At 43.9% G+C, this 16,249-nt stretch overlaps 1 protein-coding gene across 1 annotated transcript in view; it reads left to right on the top strand.

Moving 5' to 3' along the window:
- The first annotated feature begins 296 nt into the window (after nt 1-296).
- The window catches only part of kif21b (kinesin family member 21B), a 117,623-nt gene continuing 101,670 nt past the window's right edge, over nt 297-16,249 (top strand). The window contains 1 exon segment of the mRNA XM_023995883.2: nt 297-710. Within this exon segment, the coding sequence (XP_023851651.2) occupies nt 670-710 (41 nt within the window). The 5' untranslated portion in view covers nt 297-669.

Genomic DNA, 16,249 nt, shown 5'->3' with positions numbered 1-16,249 from the left:
TTGACTCTCTTTATGACTGGTTAACGGGCCTCAGATGTTCCCTGTGCTACTGCCCACAACCTAACACACGCACACACGCACACGCACACACACACACACACACACACACACACACACACACACACACACCCCATTGGGCGCCTCTGAGACTCTGAGGCTCTGAGCTCCCTAATTGGCCTATTAGGTAGGACGGGGGCGGGAGTATTTGAAATGTGTGGCTAAGAGCTTGTCAATCAAATGCGATTACACCCGCCCCCCTACGGTTTGCTCTCTCTGCCTCCGCTGTGCACATTCAATGTGAGACAGACAACAAATAGGCAGAGAAGGTTGTTACTGTGTGGTTTTGGATGAGCGCCGAAATCGTTTGTAGACTTCGCACATACACAACAGGATGTAGCAGCGGCGAAAGAAATAAGAAAGGAGAAGAAAAGCGCGTGCGAAGAACGGAGGTGCAGATTGTGAGAGTGGACAGAAGCAGAAGCCGACGGTAGCAGGATTACCCACGGCAGGTTATGATGACAGCACCGCGGCCCGAGCTTCTAACCTGAAGTACCGCTCCATGCGCTTTTGTTTGACGCAACGCTGGATTTTTACGCACTGAACGGACTCTGACTGGCACAGTTCAGATACTTTTGTAACAGAGGGGAGCACTGAAAGAKAGAGGACAGGATGGCGAGCCAAAACGACTGCTGTGTGAAGGTCTCTTTGAGGTATGCCCCTCCGCGATCCCTGAATGCCCACTGAAAGATTTCTGCCGACCTTTGCAGAGCGCATTGTGTGTCTGTGTGTCTCTGTTACCGGGCAATGAATTAATTGAGTCGCTCACATGTGAGTCATAGAAGCATTCTCTGGTGATGCTATTTAGCTGTCCATATGTAGAGTACAGCAATAGTTGCATTAGTACAGTTAGAATTTGGCGTGCTTTTGCAACATATGGGTGGTGTTCTTCTAGCTACTGTACACAGAGCAGATAAGGCAAAGCATGTGCGAGCATGCCTTCATATAGGTGCAGAAGATTAAGTAGATCAGTGCTATTATGCTGATAGGCTGAATGATCTGTTGGTTGAAATCATGAGTGTTGTGGGATTCTGAAAGTCCTCAGCCCAGGTGCTGGCGGGGGAGCATATCCATGGGGCGTTGCAGCCTGGTCTCATAGACTAGACGCAGCATAGTAAATGTAAAGTTGGCCTCTCAAGTACGTATGATATGTTACGTTTGGTATGGTTACATAAGACAGACGGTTACTTAATGCAAAAACAAAAGTAGTTTGGTTGGACAGGTGGGTGTATAACGCGAATGAAGGTTGCAAATTTGAATATCATCACTGATAGCATTTTAGCTAAATAGCAACTTTTCAACTACATACTACTTTTTTGCTACATTGCAACTACTTGGCGTGTTAACTAACCCTTCCCCTAACCTTAACCCTTTTAGCTAACCCTGCCCTTAACCKTTTAACCTAACTCCTAAACTTTACCCTGACCTTAACCTTAACCCCATAGCCTAGCTAACGGTAGCCAGCTAGCTAATGTTAGATACCTAGCTAGAATTCATAACATATCATACGTTTTGAAAATTCATAACATTGTACGTTTAGAAAATTCGTAACACATTTTGAATTGTAATTTGTAACATCATATGAGATGGGTGATGGACATTCAAAATGTAATACATACCATACGAAACGTAACATATACTAAATGGAGTGTCCCAGATTTACGTACAGAATAATACGAAATGCTCTGAGACCAGGTTGGGCATTTCTGCCAGTCACAATAATATCAAATTCTCTTCATGTGAGCTCTCCATGCCATGTGTTGTTGCTATTGCAATAGGGTGTCTTATCATCGTTACAACATACTTGCTTTCCCTCAATGACTCAGTGTTAGAAAAAATTTACTTTGGACCTTGCTGAAATGTGTTTTTGCATTTTGAGTATAGCAGCACAAAGAGATGTAGATACTGTTCCCCAAAGCGATGACATGTCCTTCACATTTTATTCACTGCCTTTGTTGAGAACGAACCCTGAAGGCATGGGGCTGGGTTGTGAGGTTATCGATGAATATTGGACATCATCGCTGTTTAATTGGGGTGCCATAAGGGGATATTATATATCACAGTAGGCTATTACCACTAGGGCTGTGGCGGTCGTGAAATTTTTGTCAGACGGTGATTGTCAAGCAAATAACTGTCGGTCTCACGGTAATTGACCGTTCATTAACATAAACACATTTAGCATCTCCTGGCTTCCACACATAAAAAAAGTCTAATAAATCCATGTAATATCGCCTACACCTTCACAATAAATCCATGATTTATTTTAGACAGGTCTAAAGAAGCATGATATGAAGAAAATGTAGTCTATTTCAGAAGAACAGAATAGCATACTCTGAGTTGTCCTTATGCTAGGTCCTGATGTGGCTATGCCAAATGGCTGTGGGCTAAACTAGTTCATTTAGCAGACAAGATTTGCTTATAATTCCGTGGCATTATTTTATATTATTTCATAGTATGAAGAATACAGATTAACACATATATATATAAATATTGAAAATATATTTTCTCCAAACGATTTGAGGGATTTAACTGTGTTGATCAGTTAACAAATAAATAAAAATGCTTAATTTATGCTTAATTTAGAGTTATTAATGTAACTTTAGTTGTTCTACAAATGTTGGGCTATATGTTTAGATTTGTAATACATTGTAAGGCTGCATGATGAGACTAATGATGATTTGAAAAAAGTCGCTTGAAAGGCATGAGCTCTGCTTAGTGTTTTTGCGCAGGCTGTACACACCAATAGTCTCTCATTCACAATTTGACAAGCACTTGATAATGCCTTGAATTTCACAGTAGCATACCCTTTGTGGCTGTAAAGCACCCTAAAAAATCCATGGCCTTTGCGGCCTGGGCTTGCTGCGTTGTGCCCTTCTCCCTGAGTGTGCTGCGCAATCCGAAGCGTCTCGCACTCACATGGCTCTCCTTCACGTGATCAGGTCGTTCTCACAGGCTACACACAAGTGAAGGCAGGCTCATCGGGGATGCAACTGKGCGCGTCCTTATCCAATTCCGAGGTGTACAGTACTAGTCAAACGTTTGGACACACCTACTCATTCCAGAGTTTTTCTTTATTTGTACTATTTTCTACAGTGTAGAGTAATAGTGAAGACAACAACACGATGAAATAACACATATGGAATCATGTATTAATCAAAAAAGTGTTAAACAAATCAAAATATATTTAATATTTGAGATTCTTCAAAGTAGCGACCCTTTGCCTTGATGACATCTTTGCACACTCTTGGCATTCTCTCAACCAGCTTCACCTGGAATGCTTTTCCAACAGTATTGAAGAAGTTCCCACATATGCTCCCACATATGCTCCCACATATGCTGAGTACTTGTTGGCTGCTTTTCCTTCACTCAGTGGTCCAACTCATCCAAAACCATCTCAATTGGGTTGAGGTCGGGTGATTGTTGCGGCCAGGTCATCTGATGCAGCACTCCATCAATCTCCTTCTTGGTCAAATAGCCCTTACACAGCCTGGAGGTGTGTTGGGTCATTGTCCTGTTGAAAAACAAATGATAGTCCCATTAAGCATAATGCTGTGGTAGCCATGCTGACTGACTAATATATAATTGATAGGCGAATATTGTCACCCATCAGACTTCTTGATTGAATCTTCTCTTTACTTATACAAAATAATATGTGTAACATTTGTTTAGATTTAGAATGAACCATTATCATGCAACTGTATCGAAACAGGGGCAGCGGGAAAAAATATGTCATCTATGCACTTAAARAGCGAATGGAGGACGCTTTTCCCCGTGGTTTATTTTCATGCCAGCCAGGTAGACTATACTTKTTTTGTAAATTATACACAATGTGCACAATTTTAGGAAAGTTAAGAAATAAATATAGTAGGCCTAGTCTATAGAAAGCTGATGGGATCCTCCTCTTTTTATTAGCGGCCATCACTCTGTTTTCTCCCGCAATTGCAAAGCCTATAGAAATGTTGTGCCACATGAAGTGAAGTGTTTGATTTTTTGTTGTTGTTGATTTTTTACATTTACATTGTCAGAGGGATTAGGGAGACAATAGAGTGCTGAGTACCAGTTGGTAGCTAGTTTGGTAGGCTWCTAATGATAATCGGCAGTATCAGAGCTTCGAGAAGCATAATTACCGTGACAAAACGGTCACGTGGAATTTGACTGCCTTCATGACTCTAGTAATGTGAGAAGGCTTGACTTAATTGGGCTAGTATATTGGATAGTATATCTGCAGTCATGTGCGCGCGCGTGTTTCTCTTTCTCTGTGTGTGCGTGCTCGCGTGGTAACCTTGTCGCAGCCAGACGGTTTTGCCCCGTGGCAAGGCGGTCGGAATCGGGGCCTTTTTGAAGTCAACCGTAATATCAATGGCTCCATTTTCCCATTTTCCCGTGCAGTGGCCCATGCGTGGTTGGTGGGCTAAATGGTTACAAGGCTCGTAGCCCATAGTCAGTCAGCTGGATGCGTGCCAAATGGTACCCTATTCCCTATATAGTGCACTTCTTTTGACCAGGGTCCATAAGTAAAGAATACGGTGCCTTTTAAAGGACACATCCAGCTGACTGGCTATAGGCCACGAGCCTTGTAACCATTTATCCTACCAACCACACATGGGCCACTGCACGGGAAAATGGGGCCACCAATATTATTACGGTTGACTTCTAGAGGTTCTGACCCCCCCCCCCCCCCCCCCGGTGCGGCACGAGACCGTTGGACAATGGGCCGACACCACCGCCTCACCACGGGGCAGAACCCGGCATTAGAGTCAGCCTGTCAGTTAGTTCCTTTGCGCTCTTTGTCACAATGTCAAAAAGAGGAAGTGGTTTAGCCTGCATTTTGCTGAGGCTTTTCAAAAAGAGTGAAAAGAAGAAAAGCGATGCTGCTTCATTGTTGTTCGTCTGTTGTTCGTATTGGGGCGGCAGGTAGCCTTAGTAGATCGAATCCCCGAGCTGACGAGGTTCAAATCTGTCGGTCTGGCCCTGAACAAGGCGGTTAACCCACTGTTCCTAGGCCCGTCATTGTAAATAAGAATTTGTTCTTAACTGACTTGCCTAGTTAAAACAAAAGGTTAAATAAATAAAATACAAATGAGGAAGTGGGGTTAAAGGCCGAGGCCCTACTATTGATTTATTTAACTGGCCGGGGGAGGGGATGGTATGTGAGGATGAGTGAAGGTGAATGGTATCAGTTATAGTTCACACCTTTCAGACACACACAGTAGGYGCCTGACATGACCTGACAACACAGCAGCAGGAGACAAGGCTGTCTCTCTATTCAAAGCTGCATTTTTCAACAGATTATTTTGTCACTATGGAAGTACAATTTACTTAATTAGTGTTAGTTACCCTGCACTAGGTATAGGCCTACTGTAAGCACACGAAGTTGAACAATACCAACCAATGTTAATTCAGTAGCAAACACGAAAATAAGCACACAGAGGTATGTAATAACCATAGTGCCACTGTTGTAATAGGAATCTTAAAAGCATGCTCTGTTCTCTTCTTCGTGTGTGATCCAAAATGTGCGTATGTGTGTATTTACTCTGTTGCTAATGGGTGGCACCAGTGTTAGTGGTGACAGGAAGTAGGGACGCATACAAACAAACACACGGATCTCGAGGACTTCCCGTGGAACTAGGTATGCATCCCAAATACCACACCCAATGCACTACTTTTGACCTTATCTCAACGGGCCCTGGTTAGAAAATAGTGCACTACATTGGGGAATAGGGTGCCATTTGGGATGGACTGTCTTCGTAGCGACGGGGAAGACWATTCCAGGGAACGCCGGGCCACTGYTAACAGAGAGTAGATGGATGGCTGTGTAATCGCTCCCACATTTTATAATCGGAATTCTGTTCTGCAACAGAGGAACCTCCGTTCAAGGWCTGCGTTTCGAAAAGTACGGGTTTGACCGGCGCGTGTGCACGCTGGTGAGGGAGCCGACGGAGGGGGGTGTTGATGGCCAAACAAAGTCAGGTCATTCACCACCCTGACCTAGAGGCTGGACCCCATACCCCCGCCCCTCCACAGTCTGTGTCACAACAGAGAAGCCGTTAATTTCCTGTCTGTCTGGGAAAGCCTTCACTAAACAACATTCAGAGAACATACAGCCAGCATACAGATAGCCTGTTACACAATGACCCAGAATCCTGCATCCAAACAGTAGATCACACACTTCCAGTGCGGTCGATGCCATCTTGAGGGCTGGTGTTGGCTTGAGGTTGACAGATTTATGTTGCTGATGGCTTGGTCTAAGCCATGTGTGTGTGTGTGTGTGTGTGTGTGTGTGTGTTTATTTTTGTTTAATCTGTGTGCGTGGGAAGTCATATGTGCTTTTCATGTATTTCTCTGTGTGTGCAAGCTCATTTTTGAACATGTGCTTTTGGGTGTGTGGGTATGTTTGTTGTTGAGTTTTTCATCTGCAGGCCATGTTTGCCCCTCTCTCCCCTCTCTTTGTCCCTCTCCATCCTCCTCTCCCCTCCTCTTTTCACCCCCCCGTCATTGCAGGTGTTGAGTCAACAGCCAATCTTGTTATAAATAGACACAAAGAAGACCGAGAGAGGCTGTTGACTGCATGTCTCCTGTGACGACAGGACGAAACCGGAGGAATCATGGAGGAGAGACACAGGGGGCCTGCATCCCAAATGGCACCCTATTCCCTATGCAGTGCACTACTTTTAATCGGAGCACTGGTCAACAYTAGTGCTCTAAATCYAGTTGATGAGACAAGCAGCCAGCCACCTCCTCTGGGTGCTCTTAAACAACGTTACCCGCCAAGCGCCCAGGGGGGAGCTGAGATTGTCTGATGTTCTGTTCTGCTCCTCTTGTGATGATGAGGCTGGAAATAGATTAATACGTATACTTTATTGTGATGAATAGGTTATTATGAACAGGGAAGGGGATACAAGGATGTACTTTYTTCACTGTTCCCATGCAGGAGTGATCTTTGTATGTTGTGATGATCGCAGAAGCGTTTTACCACACCGGTGACCGCCATTGGCTTACAATTTTCGACTTCAGTKTGTGTGACGCAACGTGCGTTGTGTGAAATGATTTTCTGCTACCAAACTTTTCGTTGCCGCTTTGGTCTGCATTCAGACTGTTACAGGCCACGATATCGACAGTCTGCCCTTGACACAACAGTGAGTGGCCTAGAATACAATGACAGAAGCCAGGGGGGTGTAGAATAAATAGACATTTTTAAAAGGGTTTGTTTTGGTTGTTGGACGTATGTCCTGTGTAGGATGTGTGTGTCGCGTCTGTTTCCTGTTGACACTGGGAACCGTTCACTGGGTCGACAGCCTCTCTAGGGGGGCTGCTTTACAGGCCTGGCTCTGGTGGGAACTAGCCTCAGGTCAGAACGTCTGTGTGTGTGTGTGTGTTATGCTGAGCGATTTAACCAAAATCATTGGTTCAATTATTTTGAATTCCATTTCCTTCTGTTTTTTTCTTCTTCCGTGAGCTCAATGCGCACACGTTGCATAGTTTCTCTAGAGATTAATCAGATCAAGCCCAAACTGTAGTAGGGAGTTGTAGTTTCCAACAAGAAAAAAAATCTACATAGTTTAGCGCAGAAAACCTGGTCATTAACAACAACGACCATAATCCATTGTATGCCGGTGTGTTTCTTTTACACCTGCTACGTTAGGTTAGTGCTGGGAGAAAAGAGCGAGAAGAATGCGTGACAGAAGAATGCGTCATTTCATCACATTTGTGTAGTGGCATAGAMCAGTAGAATAGAGGCACTTACAGAAGTTTTATACATGGGGTACATTTTTTTGTGGGTAAAAAATGGGAATAATGTTGGCCTTTGATAAAATAATTTCATGCAATTCTATGTACGTCATTTTACATGACTGGAGACTTTGGCCGAGTCTTTGTTAATGCCACACAAATGATCAAAATGGCAGGCAAKTTTGACACGGACYAAACTGAYAATCTGATATCAATAAAAAARGACCTTGTCTTGAATCCATCGATAGCCTAGGCCTAGGTGTGTGGAGACATGTTGTGGGCTACAATGTGAGGAGGAAATTGTAGTCATAAAAAATGCTTTCCGGTTTCACTGACCCACACAATGATGCGCAGCTCACTCACTGGTGAAGGCCGACGCACTCGTGCCAAAAGCCTCTCTCTGTCTCTCGCTCTCAAAACAATATTTGGAAGTTGATCAAATATTTTGGTGGCCTACAGCATAGAGTCTAAGTTAAATGATTCAGTGCAACGCTTGAGAGATGCTTGTGTCTTTCGGAGCAGAGAGGGAGAGAGATCATAGAAAGTGAATGTCATTCTAGTTATGTGAGAGATACTGGCYCYCTTCTCTCACAGCCARCMTCCRAAACATGTATAATATGCCCACAAACTCTAGTATAYCTGTGGGGATTACAAGTCTGAATTTCTTATAGCCTAATTTTCAAGACATCAATGTACAGCAACWTWTTTAGGCGTCACTGCAGAACACCTGCCATATGCATATGCACACATAGCTGTGGGGCTTACAAGACTTGAATTTCGTGTGCTTTTCAAGACATCGATGTAGCAGTAGAACGAACATAATCTAGTAAAATGATTGTGACATCAGAATATACTTCCAATGAAATACATCGATGTAGGCTACAGCAGAACACCTACTATAGTACACAGGCCTCGTGCCTATGTGATAACATGAAGCACTTATTCAGATTAACGTCACAGTGCCACCTTAGTTTTCCAAAACCTCCCGTAACGCAGCCATTTCCTTGTGCGTCTCCTCCCTATTTCTTGTTTTGCTCCTGGTGTCTGMGACACATCTGTGTCCRTTAGKAATCCATGACCTCACATAGAGGACCGCGTTGAATTGGGTCAGGGGTGGGCCAACAAGGTTCAGAAAGAGTAGCCCTGAAATGGTGGAGGTATGCAGAGAGGCGCGCAGGGTTGAGGTGCAAATCAGATTTGTTTGAGAAAATCCCCGCTCGCATTCTGTACTGGAGATGGGGGACAGTGTTGACCACCATCACCAGCACTTTAAGTCCATCTGGAATGTGTCCTTTATCATTATCATTAGTGCCTGTAGGTCCGCATGACCGTATGTGGACTGTCATGCCAAACCGCGGYCCGAGAGATTCTACCTCTGTTTCTCCATACATAGCTCCTACYTCCTCCGGCCAGTATTGCGCGCAAAGCACCRTCAGCTCCTCTATGACCTGGCTGTGTCCTGTATTGTCCACRGTCCGTCCTCCTTAAGAGAACATTCWAGCCTCCARGGTTCCTCGCCAAGCTCTATGAAAAACTCCCTCTGATTAAGGACTCTGCCGCTGGGTCTTCAACCATCCAGTTTGACGCCTTAGAAAGAGTTTTCCTGAATCCCTGTCTGGCTGAGTTGTGTGTGTGTGTCAGCCTGGCTGCTCTGCCATTGCACTGAACACCCTCGCTTCCCTGGTGACTGCCCTGTGTGCAGTAGTAATTGTGCAGTCTCTCTTTTGGAGCTCGAGTGACAAGTCAGATAGTTCTTGATGTGCATCACACATAAGGCCTAGATTGTTGACAAACGCATGCGAGGATATGCTCATGGTAAGGCCACTAGCTCTGACCGATCACACAGTCGCAGGAGGCCTCCTCAGCCACCGTGGTGAAATGCTTGTGATGAGCCGGGTAATTTTTTTCCACACGGACTCGACAGTTCTAAAACCGGATGCCGCCCATCTAGTGTCCAAGATCCTGTCGATTTTAGCACAGCTAAATGTCTAAACTCTCMATGCACTCCCTCAGCTCCATTCGTTTCTTATTGGATACGGTATAAAGCACATATAGCTTGTCCATAAGTATTTTCAAATGATTGATAGCTCCCATCTCTTTTACCACATCGCCTAATGTGAGCTCAAGCCTGTGTGCCGAGCAGTTATATTAGGGAAGAAGGCCTGGAGCCTTGTTCCTACTCCGCTCTTGCGTCCCAGCATGACAGACTCACCACCACACGTAATTCCAATGAGGGTTTTGGAGAGAAAGTCCTCGGTAAACTTTACACCCTCTAATGCAGATAACAGATTACGGACAATTCCCCCAGCAGATAAGTCCTCCAGTTCCACAAGATCAACAAAAATGTTTGCTGGTACATCCATGTCTGCCAGCTGAAGTCTGTTTACAATCAAGGCACCGTTTTTTATTCAAACTAGTAGCCTCATCGAGCATTAGGCGGATTCTTTATTCTTTAGCACTGTATTATTCTTTCAAATAGTTTTCACTTCATTTCCGATGAAATATGTTGCTGTATGTTGTACGCAAGCAACATTTGAATGGAGAATTCTCCCCAAAATAATCTAACCGAACCGACCACAAAAAACGATAACGGGAGACTGGCCCCCTGCCCTCATTGTCCCCTCATAAGGCTTCAGGGCCTAATGGTTATCTCCTGTTAAAGAGCTGTTTAAGGCCAGATACTTACTGTAGCCTATAAAATGCATCCCTCTRTCCACCCTTCCTTGAAGTAAAGCTGGATTGCATGAGCAATCTAACATAATAGGATAAGTGAAAGCAAGTGTTCAACTATATCGCTTTCTGGGATGGGAAGCAGGGGAGGACGTAATACGATGCCGTTACTAGTGTAGCTAATTACAGTGTTACAACACCGGTATAACAGCAACTGAAAGTGTTACCAGGTATTCGAACAGGACACCGGATCTACCAACAACATCTTCATAGAGGTCCCTCTCCAGACACACACACACACACACACACACACCAGCCTCTTCACCTTGGTCACATGGTCTCTGACCTCTAGTCATTAGAGAGAGTAATTTGTCAGGGGGTGCTAAACGAAAGACTTTCCTGACTGTAACAGGGACGGGTTACAGAAACCGAAGCATGGCAGAGTCAACAAAGCACGGCGCCGTTAGTAAAGAACAGCAAAGCCTTAACTCAACGCAGACTTACTTAGTACTGTACACTACAGGCCCAATTGGCACATTTTATATTGGCTGATATAAATACAAGGTTTATTACCCATTAACACGGAATGCCGTTACTAGAAGTAATCACTGATCACTAACCACGTATCTGTCAGGAGTGTTGAAAGCTTTAATTGTGGATACCCTTATTTTGATCTATCATGGCTCTATTGGATTTAGTGTGGATCCCTACTGTGTAAGATCAGGGATTAGGACGAGGGAAAAATGCAATGCCYCGGTCTACAGTCTAATCGATAAGTGCAGACTCATGGCAGTACAGAAGCTGTAGCATTTTATCAGGAATCAACAGTATTATTTAGTCCTGGGGGATTACAGTAGTACTGTAGGTGCCCTGTTCACTGCCTGTTTTAATAAGAAGGTCGTTCCATTTGATTTCAATCACTTTTTGACCGCTTCCCTTTTTATTTCAACGAAACGTTCCATACATATTTGACCACGGTAGAAGTGGTCAGAAGTGACATTTTTGGTATCAGAATGCCAAAACATTCAGGAGATAGAGGTGCTCAAAGTTGACCCACTATGCATACTAGGGTTGGGCCGTATCCAGATTTTCATACCTTCATACCGTTTCTGTACCTTAACGGGGTATACGGTATTAGCAAGGGGGTGCTACACTARATGACCAAAAGTATGTGGACYTSTCATTCCAAAATCATGGGCATTAATATAGAGGTGGTCCCCCTTTGCTGCTARAACAGCCTCCACTCTTCTGGGAAGGCTTTCCACTAGATGTTGGAACATTGCTGCAGGGACTTGCTTCCATTCAGCCACAAGAGCATTAGTGAAGTCGGGCGATTAGGCCTGGCTCGAGGTCGGRGTTCCATTTCATCCCAAAGGTGTTTCGATGGGGTTGAGGTTAGGGCTCTGTGCAGGCCAGTCAAGTTCTTCCACACCTATCTCGACAAACCATTTCTGTATGGACCTCGCTTTGTGCACAGGGGCATTGTCATGCTGAAACAGTAAAGGGCCTTCCCCAAACTGTTGCCACAAAGTTGGAAGCACAGAATTGTCTAGAATGTCATTGTATGCTGTAGCATTAAGATGTCCCTTCACTGGAACTAAGGGGCCTAGCCCACATCATGAAAAATAGCCCCAGACCATTATTCCCCCTCCACCAAACTTTACAGTGGGCACTATGCATTGGGGCAGGCGTTCTCCTGGCATCCACCAAACCCAGATTCGTACGTCAGACTGCCAGATGGTAAAGCGTGATTCTTCATTCCAGAGAACGCATTTCCACTGCTCCAGAGTCCAATTGCGGCAAGCTTTACACCACTCCAGCCGACGCTTGGCATTGRGCATGGCGATCTTAGGCTTGTGTGCGGCTGCTCGGCCAGGGAAACCCATTTTATGAAGCTACCGCCCAGCAGTTCTTGTGCTGATGTTGCTTCCAGAGGAAGTTTGGAACTCGGTGTTGCAACCGAGGACAGACGATTTATACGCCCTACGCACTTCAGAACTCGGCGGCCCCGTTCTGTGAGCTTGTGCGGCCTACCAATTCGRGGTTGAGCCGTTGTTGCTCCTAGACGTTTCCACCTCCACAATAATAGCACTTCCAGTTGACCAGGGCAGCTCTAGCAGGGCAGACATTTGGCGACCTGACTTGTTGGAAAGGTGGCATCCTATGACGGTGCCACGTTGAAAGTCACTGAGCTAGCTCTTTCAGTAAGGCCATTCTACTGATAATGTTTCCTATGGAGATTGCATGGCAGTGTGCTCGATTTTGTACACCTGTCAGCAATGGGTGTGGCTGAAATAGCTGAATCCACTAATTTGAAGGGGTGTCCACATACTTCTGTATAAATAGTGTATTTCTTTCCAAATGTATTATTATTATTATTATTTTTAAATATGCATGCTAACAAAGTACTAGTGAATTCCCATAGCAGACGCTAGCTAAATGCTAGCAAGTGCAAGCGAACATTAAACAAATTACAACGACTAAAGACACCCCAGCTCATGAAGTTTGCTGCACTCACAAAACAAATATTAGACAGCAGGGAACTTGATCCAGAAGTGTAGATTGGCTGTCTTTGCTGTGACCAAGAAGCTTTATCTTTTTAAGCTCGTGWCTTAGCTATAGCAAGTTAGCAAACCAAATGCATTGCTGGAGACATTTTTTTTTGGCACATCTTAGACAGTGAAACTTATATATTGAACAAAAATTTAAACAGAACATGCAGCATTTTCAACGATTTAGCATTTTCAACAAGTTTTAAATTCATTAGTCCCTAATCTATGGATTTCACATGACTAGGCAGGGCCATGAGTTTCCCCCCCCCAAAAAAACTCTGGGAGGGCTTTTTTTACAGACCGTTTCATCAGCTGTCCTGGTGGCTTGTCTCAGACGATCCCGCAGGTGAAGAAGCCGGATGTGGAGGTCCTGGGCTGGTGTGGTTACACATGGTCTGCGGGTGTGAGGCCAGATGGACGTACTGCCAAATTCTCTAAAACAAGGTTGGAGGAGGCTTATGGTAGAGAAATGAACATTACACTCTCTGGGAACAGCTCTGGTAGACATTCCTGCAGTCAGCATGCCAATTACACGCATCCTCAAAATTTGAGACATCTATGGCATTATGCTGTGTGATAAACTGCACATTGCTCTGGCCTTTTATTGTCCCCAGGTCCCCAGCATAAGGCGCACCTATGTAATGATCCTGCTGTTTAATCAGCTTCTTGATATACCACACCTGTCAAGTGGATGCATTATCTTGGCAAAGGAGCAATGCTCACTAACAGGGATGTATACACATTTGTGCACAGAATTTGAGAGAAATATGCTTTTTGTGCGTATGGTACATTTCTGGGATCTTTTATTTCAGCTCATGAAACATGGGACCAACACTTTACATGTTGCAATTATGTTTTTGTTCAGTGTAGTTATAAGATATTTAGCTGGCAAACATTAGTAGTGAATTTCAAGTGTAACTTGATCAGCTCTCTTGCGCTGCGCAACAGTGGGTCGTCACGTCACGACAGCTTCCGTTTGCACCGTGTGCTCTTTGTAAACAAGCATACTATGTGACTGGCTCAATCAGCTGCTTTGGGGAACAGTTTAAAAAAATTACGCAACAGCTGAAATGAGGAACATGATCTGCTTTGTCTTTTAGGGCACAAGTTGACTGCAGGTATTCATTTGAAAATATTCAATATATTCACATTCATGAAAAAATAAGCTAAAAATAGTTTGAGCAATTGAAAATCCTACTGTGGGTATTTAAAAATACCCTGGTATACGGTATATACATTATARCGCCCAAGTCTAATGCATACCCTACTATACCATGAGACGTCTTGTCTTCATCACTGGAAAAGATTATCAGTTGCATTTGATAGTTAAAAAAACCTTTTAACATTTTAACATCAATTATCKKKAAAAACGTGTAAACTGCATAWTTWTTWTTTTTTGCATATGTTGTAGTTTTAAACGCTAATTTACATAATTTGAGGTGTGTGTGTTGTGCCCGCCAACTGTTGAGACACAGCATACTCTTGAATACAGGGTMGGTGTCATTTCAATATAGTTCATAGAATGGACCTATCCTTTCAGAGCACTGCAATTTAGCTGGTACYCCWTTGACATTTAKATTGAATTGAKATTTTTCCTTCCAATTACTACCACAATGATGGCCGCCGATCCACCCACTGTCGAAGGTCAATGGGAATGTACATTCTATTATCTATATTTCTATYATTTCAAATCAGATGAATATGGAGCTTATGAATATGGAGATGTGTCAATGTTTGATTTTATGCAGTATGTTTTCATCTATTTATAGCCTGCCCAGGGACTGTGGACGACGGCTTACTAGCTAATTCCGAAACTATACTGTGTGAGATGTTGATTATTGTGCTTCTGTGGTAATGTGTCTGATTTTAATATCCTCCGTGAGCAGTTTGGATAACAAATCCCCCCTCCCTGTAGATTCCACATGACTCGTGTGTTTCAGTGTGTAGCGGAGGTGTTTGTGTCTGTGAGTTTATTTTTCTGCGTTTGCTTCTCTGCGTGTGTGTGTGTTTCTATATATGTGTGTGTGTGTTTATTTCTCTGTTAGTGTGTGTCCCTCAAGGTGTTATGTTAGTGTAGTTGTTAATGAACTCCTTAGGGTTCATCAGACAATGTTTCTGTTGCAGAATAACTTCCTGTCAGGCCGCGTGGGCCTCCCTCACACTTCCTGTTCTCTTCCTGTTTCTGAAGCTGCTGAGCAACTCTCTCTGTTGTCAGCGCATGCAACAGTGCGCACACAGTCAGAGCACACAGTCAGAGCATTATTTGAATGTTCACAGGTTTTGAAAGACCGTCTGTMGAGAGTCAGTTGGATCATTTGCATCCTATTGATATCAGATGTCAACCCAGTCAATCAGGTTGCCTAAAAAGAGAGGGCTTTTTCAAAGCCATTTAATTTCTTCAAAGATACAGTTTACAGACCATCTCACATTCAGATCTGACTTTTACATTGATTTACACAGACTCAGTGTCAGTAGGTTATGTGGAATGTATCCTCTCAGATCACGATATATGATATATTTGAGCAATAAGGTCCGAGGTGGTGTGGTATATTTAAGCAATAAGGCCTGAGGGGGTGTGGTATATGGCCAATATACCACGCCTAAGGGRTGTTCTTACGCACGACGAGTGTCTGGATACAGGCCTTAGCCGTGGTATATTGGCCATATACCACAAACCCCTGAGGTGCCTTATTGCTATTAAAAGACTGGTTACCAACGTAATTAGAGCAGTAAAAATAAATGTTTTGTCATACCCGTGGTATACGTTCTGATATACCACGGTTGTCAGCCAGTCAGCATTCAGGGCTCGAGCCACCCAGTTTATAATGGCCAATATACCACGCCTAACGGCTGTTCTTATGCATGACGCAAAGCAGACTGCCTGGATACAGCCTTTAGCAGTGGTATATTGGCCATATAGCACAAACCCCTGAGGTGTCTTGCCTTATTGCAATTATAAACCGGTTACCAACATACATATAACAGTAAACAAGTAGTTTTGCGTCATACCCATGGTAAATTGTCTGAAACGTTTGTGTTTTGTTTTCACCTTTCATTTATGCACTTTCTTGCGCTATGAATTTTGGGGCACCATGATGTTTTAATAAATATCTTTATTTTGCATTCAAGCCTCAGTTTTGGACAGTGTGCGGTTCTCCATCTCTTCATATATTGTCTGATATACTCACGACTGAAATGCTGTTTCAGCCAATCAGCATCGAAGGCCCAAACTACCCGGTTTA

Source organism: Salvelinus sp. IW2-2015, linkage group LG11 (genome assembly GCF_002910315.2).
Source record: "Salvelinus sp. IW2-2015 linkage group LG11, ASM291031v2, whole genome shotgun sequence".
Lineage (NCBI taxonomy): Eukaryota > Metazoa > Chordata > Actinopteri > Salmoniformes > Salmonidae > Salvelinus > Salvelinus sp. IW2-2015.
The sequence above is the reverse complement of the archived record's forward strand: the minus strand, read 5'-3'. Positions and strand labels throughout refer to the sequence as shown.